Source organism: Plectropomus leopardus, chromosome 2 (assembly GCF_026936395.1).
Source record: "Plectropomus leopardus strain MGB_pleo_1.0 chromosome 2, ASM2693639v1, whole genome shotgun sequence".
Lineage (NCBI taxonomy): Eukaryota > Metazoa > Chordata > Actinopteri > Perciformes > Serranidae > Plectropomus > Plectropomus leopardus.
Window position 1 is genome coordinate 11,690,170 of NC_142177.1, and position 19,577 is coordinate 11,709,746.

The 19,577-nt window shown below is 39.0% G+C and overlaps 1 protein-coding gene across 3 annotated transcripts in view; it reads left to right on the forward strand.

Moving 5' to 3' along the window:
• The first annotated feature begins 7,984 nt into the window (after positions 1 to 7,984).
• mdfi (MyoD family inhibitor) overlaps positions 7,985 to 19,577 on the forward strand; it is a 37,755-nt gene continuing 26,162 nt past the window's right edge. The window contains exons 1-2 of one of the 3 annotated variants that reach the window (XM_088085153.1): positions 7,985 to 8,722; positions 10,955 to 11,144. In XM_088085153.1, coding sequence (XP_087941279.1) covers positions 11,006 to 11,144 — 139 coding nt within the window. In that variant the 5' untranslated portion in view covers positions 7,985 to 8,722; positions 10,955 to 11,005. Of the gene's footprint in view, positions 8,723 to 9,349; positions 9,439 to 10,954; positions 11,145 to 19,577 lie in introns of those variants that run through there. The other 2 variants (XM_088085143.1, XM_088085149.1) reach the window with 2 other exon arrangements.

Genomic DNA, 19,577 nt, shown 5'->3' on the forward strand with positions numbered 1-19,577 from the left:
GATGTGTTGCCACAGGGAGAAAAAATGGAAACTGGCTGGATGTTTTTTTGGAAAGTTGAAACTTTGTTTAATCTTGTGCTTTTAGTGAACTTCTCTGTTAGTCAGCTGGGAGGAAACTCACTCTTGACGCTTAAATCCCTGTGACATTTGGTTTTGGGAGAGACCCCATCTTAAGCCTAATACAGGCACACATGCACACAGGCACACGCACACAAAAACACACACTAACTGGTGTGCACACAGCATGAATACTAAGCAGAAACTTAGTACGATATACTTGTACAAGGTGAGCCAGGGTGCAGAGCAACACACAAAGAGGTTATTCTTGGCGTGGCACAGTAGTGTTTGGCGTAAAGCGCTGAATATATTTCTCAATGTTCATCTGGACAGAGTGAGGAGGAGGTGTGTGCACATCAGTGTGTGTAGTGTACATTTACAAACCTGGAGTTGTGTACATATCATGTATCTGCTTGTCTTTGCATGGGCATAGACTTGCAATGCTAGATCAAAATGCGTGTGTGTGTGTTTGTGTGTGTGTGTGTGTGTGTGTGTGTGTGTATGTGTGTGTGTGATTGGGAGTGTGAGAGGGTGTGGGGGCCTGCTAGTCCCAGCAGCATGGAGAGCACTGAGGTCCAGGCAGACCCTGTGAGTCACAAAATAAATTCACTGAGAGCCATGCTAACATCTCTCTCTGTCTCTTCCCCGTTCACTCACTCTGTCATCCTCTCTCGCCCTTCTTTCCCTCCGTGTCTGTGGCTGAAGGAGTGGGCTGTCCCCCAAACAGTATATTGACTCACTCCAAACAACACAACATTCTGTGTATCTGCTGCTGCGTGCATCCACATGGACCTGATTATTCAGTCTAATGAATTGAGACCATCTTTTGTGTCTGCATAATTTTAATAGTTATCGAAATTTTCTATAAAATTCAAAGCGCTTGCAAATACAACCTCGTGCGTTGTTAAAATTGGCTTTACTTCCTAATTTCTTGGGACTCCACCACTGCATGTGTACAGATATTATCAATAATAATCTCAACTGCAAAATCCTTTGACCTTCTTATTATCAAATACGTAGAAACATATCAGAGTAGTAACTCTTCTTTTTGGCACAATCTGGGCTACATGCTTGTTTAAGGTGACACGGGAATTACCAAGAAACATTGAAACAATATCAACTAAGCAAATTTCTTGTTTTAAATGTTATATGGGGTATGCATGAACAAATATATATTATTTTTCACTGCCACAAAAAAAAGGAATGATACGTTGCATTATTTTTAATAGTGATGTTAGAAAGGTTTTGGTGCTTTAAGACTTCTCCGGAGTCTAACAGAGCAGAATAATGTGTCATATTATGTAGTGGATTTCTACATCATGCCATCTGTTCAAAATCATGTTTACAAGTGATTCTTATAAAAATAGGAAAAGTGATGAAAAACCAATGTGATAAAACACTGAAAAATTTTAAGGAAGTTATCTGGTCCTCAAACTAATCATTAGGGCTATTATTTATGCTTAAAAATGCCTTTAAAATGCCCATCCCATGGTATTTTTATCCAGGCAATTTTTAAAAAAAAAATATTCAAAAATTCAAATATATTCAGTGACGAACAAAGAACGGAGAAGCTCAAATTACAACGCCCACAGAGGGAGCGTGACTTTATTCTCTGCTCAAGACTCCACTATATCTTATAGTATATCAAATAGTTATTAACTGCTATATTAATGTTCTGAATGTCACATACAGCTCCTTTAAATAAACAGCCTCTAGTTGTTAGTGTCTCTTAGTTATGCCCTCTCTTCCCAAGAACCCTCCTCAGAGACATCTGATGAGAAAGTGAATGAAACTAGAGGACTCCATGTGTGGCAGAGAGAAAGAGAGAGACAGAGAGAGAGAGAGAGAGACAGAAAGAAAGAACGAGAGAGAGAGAGAGAGAGAGAGAGGGCCCAGCTACAGAACAAAAGCATCTTTGTGAATGATTGGAACCACATTTTTACCCTCCTCTCTCTCTCTCTCTCTCTCTCTCTCTCTCTCCCTCTTACTCTTCATCTCTTGTTCAGTCTCCCAGTAACACCAGACTGTTCAAAACCACTAAAACAATCAACGTCAAAAGTTTAGAATAATACTCGTGGACGGTCTAAGCAGATACTCTCTGTGTGCGTGTGGCTCCAGTTTCACTCCTCTGTGAACACACCTACACATACACTGTACTCACACACACTCTCTCCCTCTCTGCCTCTGTCTGGACTCCCTCTCACAATCTCTACATTTCCGCTCTCTGTCCCTCCCACCCTGCCTGTCTGCTGATCTGATGCTGCGTGCAGGGGTCTGTATGTGGCATCTCATGCAGTCTGGTCAGAAGTCGTGGAGCAGTGGAGCAGCTCTCACCTCAGTCCTCGAGTGCTGGTGAGCTCGAGAAGGCAACCTGCTCTTTCTCTGCTGGATCTCAGCAGACTGGAAAGCCTCCAAAGCCTTTAGAGGCCTAAGCCAAACAAAGAACAACTACGTGCTGTGAGAAAGGTAGAATTGCTCTCACTATAGTGAAGCATGACATGATTGCCTTTGGAAGGACATGTTGCTCTTGGTACAGTTTGTAGCAGAACTTTTAACTTTCCTTTATGCTTTGGTACTTAAACTTGGCCTTTCACCTACAGTTGTGGCTCAGTTGCTGTAAAAATTTCAAACAAAGCAGAAAAGAAAGAAGTGCTCTTTAGTGATACAGGGTGGTGATACTTGCGCAATATTTGCAGCTGGTGCAGTGAGTATTAGAAGCGTATGTTTATTTTTCAATTTTTTAAATATGTTAGCCCTCTCGCATATTCACTTCAAGCAATATTACTACAACACATTTTTAGCTTTCTTACTGAGAGTTTTAATGAAAACAAATCAAATCAATGTAGTAACTCATGCAATACTTTGGAAGCAGTTGATTATCTTAGCTTCACATAAAGGAGGCAGGAGAAAACAGATGGCTTGGTTCTGTCAAAAGGTAACAAAATGTGACTTCCAGCACGGACACCATTCAGGGCTGAAAAATTAAGCCAATGAAGAAGAGCAAAAAGACTGAGTCTGCCTCCAAAAGATAATCCATCCCAAAAGACAACCATGTTAAAATCCCCGACTTTACAGCAGAAAACAACATGTTTACAGCCTGGTGCAAAAAAAAAAAAGATTTTTGTCTCTATAGCCATTTTCAGCATTCACGAAAACTGTACAGGGGCATGATTTTTATATAATTCACCAGTTTCTATTTTATTAGTGTCAAGAAGAACAAAAATACCTTTTTGAATCCTTTTAGATCACGTCCCTGGACACATATTCAGTAATAAATGCCAAAAAATAACAAAAATTCCATTGTCTTCATATTCTTTTATCAAAATCCGATCATCTTTTCTTCCTGTAAAACAAAATATGACGTGTGCATATGTAGGTTAGTACGAATCAATTTCAATCAATAATATCACATTATCTACCCATCAATCAAGCAACCAGAGCTAGTTAGCTAGCTAGCAAGAGCATTCCTAAGTCAGTCTTCATTTACCCAACATACCGTGTTTAAGGGCAGCCAGCTTGAATTAGTCCATGAGGAAATTTATATCTGTGAAAGGTATTTTACAGTGGACTGCTTCAGCAATTTATATTACATGGAGCATACAAAGGGCCTCTCTCTCTCCTCCCGACCAATACCACTATCCCATTGACATTACACCGTTGGAACCTCACCGTTAGGACACGCCTACTTTTAAACAATATCACCTTTGTTTTAATTTTCAAAAACATTTCTATTAGAAAGAGGTCTCTGGGAGACAAAAAAGGAAAATTCTCCCATGTGCTAGCTGTCCGCTGCAGCCCCATTAAACTCTGAGACCACCCAATTTTAGCGGTCCGATCAAATCCCTAAGAAGCTTAGGACGCTATAATTTCTGTTTCATTGGGACTTTAACGCTTAAAGTTGTGCATATTTCGGGGTGGGGCTGCTTTGAGTGACAGGCACCACCACAGTCTTTTAGTCAGATTCACCCTTCGCTGCCTCACAGCTCAAACCTTTCGTCCAAATATAATGGCCTGACTTCAAAATATCCAACAGGGCCACGGCCAAAATGCCAAACTCTAGGCTTCAATATGGTAGTCTACAAACCAATGGGATGCACCACGGTGGCTATGTCAAATTTTTTTTTCAGTTGGTTGCCTGGCAACTGGTCCTGGCCAAGAAATGGTCTGGTACATAACCCTACATACAACACTGAATTATAATATTTCCACTTCAGTTTTTGTACAAATAAATAAGATGTTATTAGAATTCAGGATCAGGGACAAAATCTAATCTACTGTTGCAGTTATTTCTGTCCCTCTGCACACAATAAAATACTTATGTGAATGTGCCTGTGTGTGCGTCAACATCTGCTCCTGTTTCATAATTGGAAGCTGATTTGATGGCACTGCTGGAGGTGAGGAATGTGGAAGGACGCTGCCATATTCATCTGCTTGGTGCACTAGACCCTAGACGGTCCAAAGAGCCCCCGTTAACCTCCACAGGAAGCTGCCAATTACTGCGAAACCAGAACTAAGACTACCAGCAAATCTAGTCCGTGACAAATGTGTTTAAAATCATCAAATAACCATTCAATACGTTTTGATTAAATAGCCTTTGGGTGAATCATTTAAGTAATTATGTAAATACAAAGTAAGCAATAGAAATGTAAGCAATCGGACCGTACTGTACTGTGGAGAGCCTTGTGGGTGCGGTGAATGGAGAGTCGGTGTGTGAGTCACGAACGGAAGTAAGAGGATAGAGAGCATAAGCTTTTCAGGAAGCTGATGACAAGAAAATTTCTCCTCCCTCATTGTTCAGTGCTGGAATAGGTGGGGGGACTGAGTCTTGTACAAACACACAAGACTTTAATGTGGCCACAGTGTAATATCAACAGTCTTCAGGGGCTTTTGAAGCCCCAATTTGGTTTATTTATGCGGGATGTCTGTTTTTATTACAACACTATTGTACTGTATCATTTTTGGTTGACAATATCAGATAAAAGACGAAAATTTCCTCATTAACACATTTAACACATTGTGGTCCTGTGAATTATTTGAAACGAGGGTGAATTTTAATTTGATACAATTTGGGATTGCTCTTGTCCCATCTTGTTAAAAAAAAACCCTGCAGTAGATGAAAATTGGTAAATTATGCATGTAAAGCTGCAGGGAGGGCAACAATTAGAAATGTGTTGATATGAATGAGCTCAAAAGACTTACTGCTATTTTTTTATTGATTTATTTATTTTTTTCAGTGGTAGGTTTTGTTAAAATCCTAACATTGGTGACACAGTTATACCAGGACTGCCTCTCTAAATAGTCTTAATTCCATATCTCCAAAGATTATGTACAACAAAAACAGCAATCGTATGTAAAATACAGGATGTCCCGTTTATTTTCACAAACCCCCAAAATAACAAACAGCCAAAATAATCCTACTGGAACTAGATGTCTCTGACGCTACCACTGCCCACACAGACTCTGACCCTCGTGCCCAGACAGACACTGAGCTCCCACAGAGCACAAAAATCTTACAAATAGTTCTGTGTCAAAGCCCGACTGTCTCAAATGACTGGCTGTACACAAAATTGAACAGGAGGTTAGTAAGTTGTTAGTAAAAATGAAGCCTGTCTCAGAAAAGTCTCCGAAGATTTGCTGCTGTGAATTACCTCGCTCCCCTGCCACGCCTCCAACATCAATCACAGAAAACACTCATTAGTCATAACGTCCAGGTGTCAACATGACCCGAGCAGACAAAGCATGTCTGTCATGGGCTGTTTTTCTTTGTGTCATGTGTGACACATGAAACACAACTGATTCTTATATTTTAGTCGTTTGTTTTATCCCAACTTCTTTATTCTTTGTTATATTAACTTCAGCAGAATTCAGGGAAAAGATCTCAGAAAAGACCAAATGCTCTATCTGGAAATGTTCACAAAAGTGAAAAATAACTTGTGTATCTGCTCCAAAACTGAATGGCTTTTTCCTCGGCTCATACTACATCCTTCCAAAATGTTTTGTGGAAATCAGACCGGTATTTATTTTTTTTGTAATCCTGCTGAGAAACAAAATGAACAGAAAACATCACCGCTTTGGCAGAGCTAATAAGATTTTCAGACCAATCGCTCAAAAAATTTCGATGTAAGAGTAAGTTTATCTGTTAAAGCAGTTGGTAGACAAAATGGGCTCATCAGGGTCATTACTGCTGCCTATCAACCTATACTAATTTATCTGACCACAAAATAAAATACATAACATGGATTGTTTTTTATGTTTGATATATCTGGTTTATTTTTTTAAACATCTGCCATCACTGTGTAATCAGTGTTATCAGAAGTCTTAAAAAACACATATTCAGTCCTTTGATAACCACATTGCCATTATTTTTCAAAATAAACACATCTGTTTAGGAACTCATTTCATGGAAATCTGAGAACCCAAGTTTGAAAAGGGGTAAAACTGCTTGGTGATGTTATTAAATTAGGACTGTCTTAAATCAATGTATTCACCATGTATGTGGTGCTATGAACACATTTGACAACTATTAGGAGATTTGCAAAGATAGGAGTTTTCCAGTATGGAGCCATTCATCTTGTATATCCATATTTGTGAGACCGTACATGTAAAATACATACAGTAAACTTTATTATTTAGCCTCTCTGGTCCATTTGTATTTTGATTAACCAACACACATTGTGATGACTGATGACACACATTGTGAATCTTTAGTGAAAATCACTAAAGATTCAGTACATTTTTACAATGCAATAATTGTGACATTTGTTCATGTGGTTGCGCACTTAAAAAAAACAAACAGAAAAACATGGTGACGGTTATTATGAACAATAAAGTTGTCAATGAAAGATGCAGGGCGTGTTTAGTTTCAACCCTTCTGCTTTCGACATAAAAGTTACTATTTTTCAAACATTGAAAATAACCAGCTGATCTTTGGTAAAAAAAAATAAAATAAAAAAAAGGAATAAGGTGGGGATTTGCTTTACAGGGTTTCATGTAATTGCTGTTGAGTGTACAATTACTATCACTGGGATGAATCATGAGCCGTGACCTAGTTTAGTCTTGTACTGGGGCATCTTTAAAAAGTCTCGTGCACAATCAGGGTAAGTGTTCACAGAGTGAGTCACAACAGCATGTAAACTGAAAACAGCAACCCAGCTGCACCTGAAGAACAGTAAGTGTACTTGGCATATTTTTTACAATAAGGCCACTGATTTTAAGAATTCAAAATTTTACTGAATGACCATTCCATAAAATTACAAACGGTTCTTTTTATGTTTTAAGCGTTTCTTCAAAGTTGGAAAAAAAAGGAGAACTGACAAAAAGTAGCCAGAATTCCATTTTTCCTTGCATTCAACTACAGTGGACAATTGATTTTAATAAAATAAAAGAATACAAATTGCAGCAATGATTCCACAGAATATTCAGCAAATAACACATGAAATATTATGTAGCATGAAAAAATGGCTTGGTTTCTTTCGAAAACAGGGAAGGGAGGCAATGAGCAACAAAAGAAGAAATGACAAAATAATAGCAAGGAATTAGTAAAAAGCACATGAAAATTACCTGAAAATTAGTATTTAAAATAACAAATTTAAACAAAAAGAAAAACAACAACGAGATGACCTGAAAAAAAGGGCTTAAAAAATGAGTGCTGTTATTATGATAAATCCAAATATAGTTTTGTATTTAGCGTTTTATATTTTTCTATCTAGACGTTTTTCCCAAGCTTTTTTTTTTTTTTTTAAATCCTAAATCTACTTATTTCTTGCAATTTGCGGAACATTTCTTGACAAGTTGCTTGTTGCCTTTTTCCCAGGTTTTGACAGAAATTTCACCAACCAAAAGCAGCACAAGAAAACTGATATCACACCAGTTTCCAAATGGTTAATATAGCTTAAACAGTGACCATAAATGAGCACCACATATATGGTGCATTTAAGTGATTTGGGGTAAGTATATACATTTGTTACACTGTACATAAAAAGTTATATTCCCCGAGTGTTACTCTATTATTAATGACAAAACATATGGCTCCTGGACCCATAATTCCTGATGAAAGCTACCCTGTGTTAGTGCTGTGTCTGGTTCGGGTTAAGGGGGTAATTATATGACAGTATAGTTCAGCCCAACTAGTTTGTAGCCTGGAGGAAGCACAATCACTGCTGACTGGAGTTTCCTGTCCAATAGCTGCAGCACACAAGTCTGAGGCCAAGTATAGTGGGAGTAAAGAGAGAGGAGAGACCGAGTAGTAGGCTGCACAGGACGGATACTACTCATACTGAGAGTTGAAACAAGTTTGGGACGGTGGTGGACTTTTGCGGAAACAGAAAGTGAAGAAACCCTGCAGTGCAGACAAAGAGCACACAGCGAGCTGCCTGCAGAGACACACAAACCTCCCAACATCTGGTCCGCTGGAGGACGGGGCGAGCCGGAGAGAGAAACTTTGGAGGCGGAGAGAAAAGTATCTTCGCTGGAGAAAAATGCATTGAATCTGGGAGTTTGGTGGGCACCTACATGAGCCGAAAAGAGAATCGGTGGTCGTTTAAAGTGACGAGAGTGGAGGGAAAGAGGACGGGAAAGGTCTTAGAGGGCGAGAAGTCCACCTGGAGCGGACAGAGAATGAATTAGCCCAAGTGTTTGGCTGCAGCGCGTCCCAGCCAGAGAAAAGGTATGAAGTTGTTTTTTGCTTGTGTTGTTGTTGCAGATCAAAGCGAGTTATTGTGCAGGAATATGAATGCAGACAGAGAAGTAGATCAACGCACGGCAGCTGAGCTCGGTCTGAGCATGCAGGGACTCGTTTAGGGAAAGCAGGTCGCAGACGTGCAATAAAGGTAAACAGAATACGCCCGTTATTAGCGAGCAGTAAATTTACTACGATGCTGCTTTCAACTTGAGTGTAAATTTCTCTCCAAAGGTAGATTTTACAATTTATAAAACCCGAGTAAGCTACGCGTAGACTACCTATTCAAAGTTTGGCACAGTTTCTAAATGTGTGGTGCGATGTCTTTTTTTTTCTTTTCCCGAAACTTCTTTACACTTTTTATCGCTTCAAACGTATAAATCAAAGCCAACTGAAGTTATTTAAGGGGGAAAACATTGTTGTGAACTCGGTAAACTTCGCCTCATCATCGCTTTGGCAAAAACTTAGCCAGAGGTTGTCAAAAGTTTTGGGGGCAGCGAGTGCGGAGCAGAACCACGGGAGCGCGCAAACAGCTGTCCAGCTGAGCTACTTTGGCAGGGGAGGCGCGCGCCAAACACACGTTGGCACGTGACACATATACTCACTTAGTGACTCTTGATGAGTTTAGGAAGGTTCCCGGTGCTCGGTTCTGAGTGCCCGCTTGACTCAAAACATCGGATAGCCTAAAACACACCACATGACAGGTAATTAAGCAAGTATGAAGGTAAGCATTTACTAGGCTAACTGGTCCCGGAACTTCCAAGGTAAGCCATGTGGCATGTTGATTTGGTCTTTTGGGTAGTGATAGTGCTGCAGCTATTAAGGGTAGACTATAAAAACAAATGGTAAAAAAAATGTTGCATTTCATTAACTCTAACTTTAAATCAATAACATTTTTACAATACGTTTTTTGAGGGGAAATGCGTTCTGAGTGAGTACTCCGTGCATTTAGGTAAAATGGGGAAAAAGATTAAGAACAAATGTAAATTTCTCTTTTTTTAAAAAAAAAAAAAAAAAAGTGAAAACAAAATGTTTATAGTCCACATTGTCATATTATAGATTTTTTTTGTATTTTTGTCACTTAAAAATATACATGATGCACAAGTCCATGTCAGACACAATATTTCAAAACAAGCCATAATTGTTACATATTACACATGTCCATCGTAGACAATATGGCACTAAGGAAACCGGCAGCCAAAGAACAGGGAAAGCATTGCAAAAAAGTTGGATGATTGTTTGATTTTAATGAACAATTAGGTACATTAATGATTTGAAGAATTAACTGATGAATTAGTTAGGTAGGGGTTTGTAACTTGTTTGAAGGTCCAAAGTTTCTAAAGTATTTTACTCAGTATCATTTTTTCTTTATAGAAATATAGCTGAGATACATTTCAAGCTCTGAAAGTAACATTCAAGATCTCTTCAGAATTTTAGCTGGTTTTCTTGGTAATCTACCAAAAAAGTGTCCCAATTACCTGATGTTCAGTAATAACTATGAATATGTTATACATAGTTTTAAAGTTACTAAAAGATAAGTTTTAACACACTTTACTCTATATCTGCTTGTTGTAGAGGATTTAATGGGTCAATTTCACTCACTAAGATTGACTGAAATATTGAAATCCAAAATTCAGATGAATGTATGCACACTTCCTTGCATCAGCATGACACACACTATTTGCTATCGCTGGAAAAAAAATCAGTGTTTGTTTCAACTTATAAAAGTTACTATCCAGGCTGCCTTAAAATTTTAAGTTGACTGTATCTGAGAGGAAAAGTCAAGGTAAATTTGTCATGTTCCTTTTAAATTATTACCTTTTGTTTGACCTTTTTTTCCACGCTTATTTTGTTGCTGTTGTCTTTTCATCTCGTTTTGTGTTGAAATGACTCCTCTTCCATTTAAAATGTTGTATATAAATAATACAACCCTTATTATCTGCACAACAGATATTTAAAGAGTTTAAATACTATTTTTTAAAAGTAGGCTATGATTAGGCACATCCGTTGTGTTGCCACTGTTTCATGAAAGCAGCACGCAGGCCTCTTTCCTTAGTTATTTTATAGCTGTAAGCGATTCATGCTGGTTCAAGTTGTGCCTGATTACACCTTTTTCTCTAAAGCACGATCTGCTGGCTTGTTGCTCTATTTAAAAAGACAATGAGAAATCTTTCATGTGACCCATCACCTCTTTAATAATATCTCTCCTCTTTGCTTCAGGCTCGCTCTTTGGCCCCTCCACCTCCTCCCATAAGAGCCAGGCCTACGCCCATGGATGAGGAGAGGAGTGCCCCTGCAATCTCCCCAGAACCACCTGATGATGGGGACCCCAGTCTACCAGCTCCACCGCTCGGTTCACAGACAACCTCGACCGCAGAGAGAACGGACCCAAAGCCCTGTCCTAGTCCAGGTAAGGAGGTGGTTGCGGTAAAAAAAAAAAATTTTAAAAAAAGAACCCAGACACAAACAGCTTTTCTAACTCAAGTGTGTTTTTTTGGTGCGTACCTGTACATGTTACAGAAAGAACAAGAGACAGAACAGTTATGTGATGGGTCTGAACAAGCCTTGAACAGCCTTATGTGTATAACTACTGCCACAAAGTTCCATTAAGCCCCCTTTGTTGTTTTTTGGTGAAGTGAGTCAGAAACTAGTTATAAAGACATTAAGTCTTTATTATGAAAAAGAGGAGCTAGTGGATTTGTGCTGGGAGGAGACCTCGCTATGCTCTTAAATGCATGTAAACGTCATTATGGTGGAAGGTTGGCCAGTATGTTAGTGAATATATAGCTGTATGCAACACTTTCCCCTTTCTTTACAAGCTATAGGAGACTGTCTCACCCCAAAAACAACAACAGACTAATTTGTTCACCTTTGTGAAAGTGCGTATAAAGGTTGATGGTAGTTTTCCAGAGTGGAATAGTCTTGAGTCACTGTTATGTTTTTCTTATACTGGTAATTAGTAATTGCTAATAGTAGACTCAGGAGCTGAGATCTAGTGACTCCCACTCCTAAAAATCACTGCATGTTTTTGGAAGATGTCATGGTGATTCATTAGGTCAGAGGCCTTCTCAATGACAGATAAAAACAGTTACGCACTGAAGTGATCGGTGTGTTTGGGGGGACGTGCTAACTTGGATGATCTGAAGGGTCAGGACCAATTCAGCACTGTGGAACACTTGAAGGCCGCAATGGGGCTCCTGGGGATTGGAAAGTGAACCCATGACCCTTCCCCTTTGTGTGATTGGCCATGGTACAGGTTGACTGACACCGGGGCGGGAGCAAGGGAACATGGACTGAGACAGGGCAGTGTTGCGCCTGAATGACTCATCCAGGATCAGCCAAAATGATTCAAGTTCCCTCAAGCTTCAGTGAGAAAGCAACAGCATGGACTTTAGATCAAAGTGCAGGTCCTATGGGGTAATTGGGGTAGGTGTGGTAAACAGTTAGGGAAGTGTGCAGAGATTTAAGTGGCTTGTTGCCATGGGAACTTGCCAGAAAAACCTCCAATGTTAGATGAAGGGTTCTTTTTTTTAACTTTGTTTTCTAAAGACAAGTCCCAACCCCCATTATTTTGATTGCTGTATTGAATGTGCAAAAGCATAGAATCTAAACACGCACATCTCTTTTCTCCGCTGCATTGCGGTTCACCATGATGAGTGTAAGTACAGCATCAGATTTAATGATAATACCTCTGCAAAGACTTTTGGAGTTATTAAACTGTAGGTTTGTGCCTGAACATGTTCTCGTGGTTGTGCTGATTTTACCTGAGCATGCTCCTCGGCAAGCCAACACAAAGTATAACTGTGGCTCTCCCACTTGCTTGTCTGGCTGACTCGCCTAATTTGTGTGTGTGTGTGTGTGTGTGTGTGTATACTGATGTTAGAAAGGTAAGCCAGGGTGGGGAGGAGAAGATTGGTCAGGCTACCAATGAAGGCAACAAGGCCCTGCTTTCAGTGCTCTGCTCTATCCCCCACCCACAGTCTGCCTGCAGAGAGCAGGGAACATCACAACAGACACATGCAGTATATAGATCAAACTGAGGCGTGAATCCCATTTTGCCCATGCCCATTATTAGAAAGGGAGAACAGATTCCAATAAGGGACACTACTGGCAATGGGGTGGGGTCTATTTGATTCAATGTTTACGTCTGATAACACGTGCGTGTTTGACAGGGCTCTATATAATCACCTGCCCGGGGCAACTGAACTCTGTGTTTAGGCAAGAGGAATGCCTTCATAGAGTTGTCTGATTGGGCAAGTGAAAAATAAATGTTATGTCTAATATTACTTTATCTGAAAAAGAAACAGTGTAGTGTTTAACTGAAGTGGAGCTTTTCCAGTTGAGCTGTGTGCAAGAGTCTGCCTCACCACAACATATATACAACATAATGTTGTTATCGATTATTATTCATTAGTTTTGTTTTTACTCAGAAGAGGGCTCTGGTGATAATATCCATATCAGAAGCTTTGTAATTCAATATTGAACTGCAGTCTTTTTGGAGACTTTCTTAAATAAATCTGCAAGGTTAAATCCAACATTTTTCCATGTTGAAAACAATTATTATTGTTTAGCATCCACTACCCATCCAAAATGCCTTTGTTGAGCCTTTCAGCCAATCAAAGAGTGGTTTCTAACTGCATCAGCTCTGATCTCAAATGCACTGTACAATGGAATAACAAGGGATTGTCTTGTTTTAGGCTTAAAATGATCCTCTAACCACGTAAAATTGGCCAAGTGCCAGGCAAACAGGAAATAAAGCAAAACAGTGTGATGTTGACGTTAGAGAAAAGCTCAATGTCAAGCCCTGGTGTACTATGTAGTTCATCAGCAGCATAATGGTAGAATACATTTTGTTCTCATTTTATGCAGTTGCATTGTTTTGCATGTTTTTACATTTTGTTTGCAAAGTTAGGGAAGCAATGTTAAAGTCAATAATGATGTTGCTTTACATATAAAAGAGTGATCCCAGTCGTTTCCACACAGTGAGACATACAGCTTATCAATTAAACACTGGCACCTGATCGGTACTCGGCATTTGTCAAAACCCAAGTCATCTGTATCAGGACTGAAAGAGTCCAAAGGGTGTATCTCTAGATGTTACTCATTAGTATAATTAGTTTCTTTACCAGTACATATGCCAGAGAAGGTTTTTTTCTTCCTGGTTTTCTCCTATGTTGTACAGTTCATGACGAATGATCATCAGTGTCTCTTTTCATGTTTCTGATAATCAGACTGAATTGCCATTTCCTTTCACTTCATTAATTCAGACCGACATCAAGTTAGTCACGTTGTTGCTGGGAAGAGGGGTGCTTTGTTTTGCACTACACAATCGGTGGCAAGCGATGCATCTGTCCCACTTATAATTTTGGGATGTGGATGGTGTAAGTTCGCAAGACTACAAAAATACATTACTTGAGGTGTCCAGTCGAAACTTTCAAAAGCAGTGTGTGTAGAGCACACACTGCCCAGCTCTCTTAATTGATGTTTTTTGCCACATTGTGTTGTGTGCCTAGTGGATGCTTGCCTGTCACAAAGGGTTGGATAAAATACTTTGAACATCTGTGCAATATAATACAATTTTTTGCTGCATATAATGGCTTTGAGAACATTTCTGTTCAGTTCAGGGTGTTGATTCCTTTCTGTGCTTAGTTTAATTATGACAACAGCGTCAGTGTGTGAGCCAGCCAATCACAATGCACCAGATGAGTTGGGTGGGAGTTTTAGCCCTCTTGTCGACCCATATGTGGACAGCACTCTTTTCTGCTGTAAGTGAATAAAGCCCTGCTCAGTCGTTACAAGGCCATTGAACGGTGGTGTGTATGTGTTGACAGATGTGTGCCTCTCGCTGTTGTGAGTGTTGCTCTCACTCAGGCATGAAGATGCAATGAGGCTGTCTGTTTATACAGGAGCCTCTTACTGTACCACCGCATGCTGATTCCCTCATTCTCTTTCACCACTGGCATCTCGCTCACTCTATTTTTTCTCTTCCTCTCGCCCATTTCCCTGCTTTGGTCTCTGTTTATCTTTCTTCCTGTCACCCTCTGTATTAGGGCAGAACAAGAATGTGTTTTTATGTTGCAATTGCAATTTGACAGACAGCGATTTTTAAATCCCTGGAGCTATGAGTCCAACTATGACTTGCATTATTATCAGTGCCATAAACTATATGAGGTTAAAGTCTTATTTGGAGCTATTGATGTCAACATAAGAAAACCATTGCAAATGCTGGTAGCTGTAGCTAATGTTTAATTTCACAAGTTGGCCAAACAAAATAAAGATTTTGGGTGTTGGTTGTTCCTTATAGCTTTGCCCCTACCAGTTAGCCCTTACCCCTCTATTTTACACATTTACATCTAGGGAAAGGATGACCGGACCTTTGTTTGGATAGAGGAGTGGGGCAAAGTGTAAGGGCTACATGACCCTCCAAATGGAGGTTTTTCAGAGGCATACGCCAAAATTAGTGTTTCAAGAAGTCATTGGCAAGATGGCTGCACAAGCTACATAAGAACTCACAATGTGTTTTCACCATAAATAAAGATTTAAAAATTCTGATAACCATAATCATTTCTTAATTTGGTGTCATTACAGTGTAATATGGCCCTTTTCTTTATAACAAGCATAGTAAGAAATATGCCAATGACTTGGTAGATAACTGGTAAGGTAGCCAAAGTTGCATAGTTTTTACTGGTTTGTTCATGACAGTCCTGCATGTTGACATATTCCAGTGTACCATTTCCCACCTTTTATGGCATATGACACCTGAAATTTAAGTCCTCCAGTGAAGTTGCGGCACTCTTTAATGAATCTCTATTATCAGTACAGACTGGCACAGTATGAGCACGGGTTGCTAATATTAGCCTACAGTGCACACCTAGTTGCCTGGTAATGATGCAGTGTTTTTAAATTTTATTTGATGACTTGTTTGATCGATTAATAACATGAAACATAAGTTTTGAATGAATCAGGGGCGTCCATGCTTTTCTGTCTCAATCAGATAAATGGCGAATGTGCATGAAAAATGCCACTAAATTATTTGATGTTGACTCCTTTTGCTGCTCAAAAAGACCAATAAAGTCAACTTTCTTTCTTAAAATTAACAGTTTAATAATAGCTGACTCCATCATGTCTATGTCAGCCAGGGAGCTTGTAAGCTGTCATTAGTTATCAAGTATAAATCACTTTCAAACAAATCATACTGTTTTTAAATTTTTATGAAATGTAGGCCACAAATATATGCCTGAAGTTTACTTAATAGAATGTTATCACAACATAAATCACAACTTCAACTGGCCAAAAAATATTGGTCTGAAAAGATTCTTTTAGATACTTTTTTCTAGATGCTTGCTGGTGTCTCTTAATTAATGTCTTCATCACAGTCTAAACTACATTTATTTTATCTCTCTTTGCTCCAGCATGCAGTCGCAGCTATTTGCCTACTTGTCCCTTTTTAGTCCCTGAGGTTTGTTGAGGCTTGTGTCTAATTTGGTTCCTTGCAGAGATTGAAATAAACTAGGAGCAATTTGAGGCATTTTTACAGCATATTTGAACTACAAAAACGAGCACACGTTTTTTTTTTCCTTTACCACCTCGCAAACATTTGAGAAACTGCTGCTGCTCTGGTGGCCTGCACTCACTCATTCTCTCTCTCCCTTGCTCTCTCTCTTCCTCTCTCTCACCAACTCCTGACTTGAGTACAGTCTCCAAATCCTCATAACCCATGTCATATACTGTTGACAGCTGGTGTCAGCAGGATGTGATAATACTAACTATCTAGCAAAATATCTGTCTTGTTGAGACACTTGAGCCAGGGGCCTGTTTCTGTACAGTTACTGCTACAGTGACAGATTTGATGGTCACCCCTCCAAGTGTGAGGCTGTTGTCTTTTCAAGTTTCAAGTCCATAGTTGTGTCAGAGGTGTTATGAAGAGTCCAATGGATACTGCTTTTTGACTGACACTGATGCATTAAGGCCCAGACACACCAAAATGACATCAAAGAACAAGTGGAGAGGAAGGCCGACCTTTGTCTTGGCCAAAAGTTGTGTGCTCGTCTGAGGGGAAATTCCTTTCCAAAGGCAGCAATCAGGAACACTCTACAAAGCAAATGATATTTATCCTGCTCCAGCAAACAATAACACAAACAGTTACAAACCTATTCTGCTAAAGAGCTCAATGGCTAAAACAAATTAGTTTACTTTGTATAACAGGTTTGTTTTGATCTCAGGCCCTTTTGACTTTTGCTGTTAGTTTTCCTGACTTCCATTTCTCTTTGTGTCTTTTGACCTAAACTGCCAACCAGAGTAATTTCATTCACCAACATGATTCAACATACTGAATCGATCAACTAGAAGCTGACGGGCCAACAGTGCAGAGTACACAACAAAAATTAGGGCAACAGACACTCACCAATGCCCCTACATTGACCAACGACCAACTGTTAGCTTGGTGCGTCAGAGCCCTTAGAATGATATAAATTAGACAACAATATTTTAAAATTCATAGCTGTTAGAATTCACTATCAGCCTATAACATTGGCTCACCATTGTTTGCATTAGAGCAGGGTATATACAGTGCATTTACAACTGAGATTGACCCTCCTCCTGAATGTGAAATCCCACTAGATTCTGTTTGTCTTCTACTGTTTATGACCCGTAGACTGTTTGGCGAAAGTTTTCATATGTTGCACTAGGGCTGGGCAATATATTGATATTTTATCAATATCAAGATATAAAACTAGATACTGTCTTAGACTTTAGATGTCATTGTATGACCTAAGTCAGGGATGCCAAATTTTTTAGAATAGGGGACAGGTTAGATGATCTGAAAATACCTGGGGGCCAGCCACTTATCACATCACGAGTAATTAAAAAAAAGAAAAAGATCACGTACAAATGACACAAACACAACTGTTTCATCTTTTAGTGAAAAAGTATATAACGGTAGCTCTCAACTTTATGTTTCTATCATGGCTATGTCTGCTACATTGCAGGAAACATCTTGTTTTCACCATTCGTTAGCTTCTTTACCATCTATGAAAACACATTATTATCACCTTGATTCCAAGACAAATTTCCCCTACAGGGACAATAAAGTGTACCATATTGTATCATATCATATCGTATCACCTGTATGTCTACAAACTGTATGATTGTTTTGCCATTATGAGATGAATAAAAATAAACACAAATTGATCTTGCTTGATTAACCAGTGTTTTGTTAACCATACAAGCCGAGGGCCATTTAAAATGGGTTTGGGGAACACAATTGGCCCGGGGCTGGACTATGAACATGACTGGCCTAAGTGTTGTCTTTTCCTGGTTTTAAAGGCTGCAAAACAGTTAAATGATGTGACTTTTATTATTTGTTTGTACCCACTTATTTTTACTCAGTTATTATATGAACATCAGTGATCATCAATAATCTCACTGTGTAAATACTTTATAAAAACAACTATAGGCAGCCATACAATATTGCTGCAACATTGTTATTGATGTATTTGGTCAAAAAGATTGTGATATATGATTTTTGCCAGCCCAATGTTGCACAGTTCAGTGTTTATGTATCAGACAGTGGTGTCCCTGTTTTAGGGTCCTTGTGTTAAATGCAGCTGTATAGCACTCCATTAGCAAAGCAGCTGCATTTTCCCAGGAACCAGAGGAATCTCAGAGACAAAGTAACACAATTAAATTCCCCTTAAGCCTGTTCAACAGCAGACAGTTTTTGTCTTTAATGAGCTTACACTGCTTCATTCTCTCAGCGGCTATAATCTCTGATTTTGGACATATTCCAGTGCTACTCTCTCAAAGCCCCTCTGTGCAATGTGTGTGTGTTTTGTGGGTATGTGTTTCTGTGTGCCTTTGGCTAGATTGCAGTTAAACAATTGCCTCTTCTTTCCTTTTCTTTGTGTGTGCGCATGTATGGGTGTGTGTGTGTGTTTGTGGAGGGATACAGATAAAAAGCATTTCTGTAGTTATGTGTTCTTTTCTTTGTATTTTCCTTCGTCCTGGTCAGAACCCCAGCGGTTGTGTGTGGTTTCAATCAGTTCCAGTCATTACTGCTGGCCAGAGAGCTGCTACTGCGTCGTCTCCACTAACTCCGCTCTGCTGAACATTATTCTGCTCGGTTGCTCTTCACCTCATCTCATTGTATCCTCTTTCTAATTCTCTCAGCTCTTATCTGTCTTTATATTTTTTAGTGATGAGTCAGCAGAGTGTGCATTTCTGCACTCATTTATGTCTGTGTGCCTGAACAGTGAGCTTTCAAGTCAGGCTGCAACTGAAACAATCACTTTTATCATTGATTGATCTGCTAATTGTTTTTACAGTTAAGTGAGTCATTATTTAGTCTATTTAATATCAGAAAATTGTTTTAAATGATGAGTAAAAAAAAAAGTGAATTAGTTACATCAATGATTGTATTTTGCATTCAATTATAATATAAAAATATTTAACAACACAATTGATAATATGTTGATTATGCTTGTATATTTTTAGGTTATACACATAATCATAGCATTGTCTTGCTTTCTATTGTCTATACACAGTATCAGTCTGTTACTGAACACCAAATGTAGGGTCAAGTCATAGTTTTGCAAGTCACAAGTAAGTCACATGTCTTTGCACTCAAGTCCTAAGTCCTAAACTTTGAGTTTTAAGTCCTAAACAAGTTAAATTTTGTATTTAATTGTCAAAACAAGTGTGACTGAACTTAATCATAAAAAAGTAGTGCTGACAACATACTTTTAAAGCATATACCATTATTAACCACAGCTAAATGAATTTTGTGCTTTTCTGTCCTGTCTTGTTGGATTTTACTCAACTCATTTTGGAAAAATGTCTATGCCTT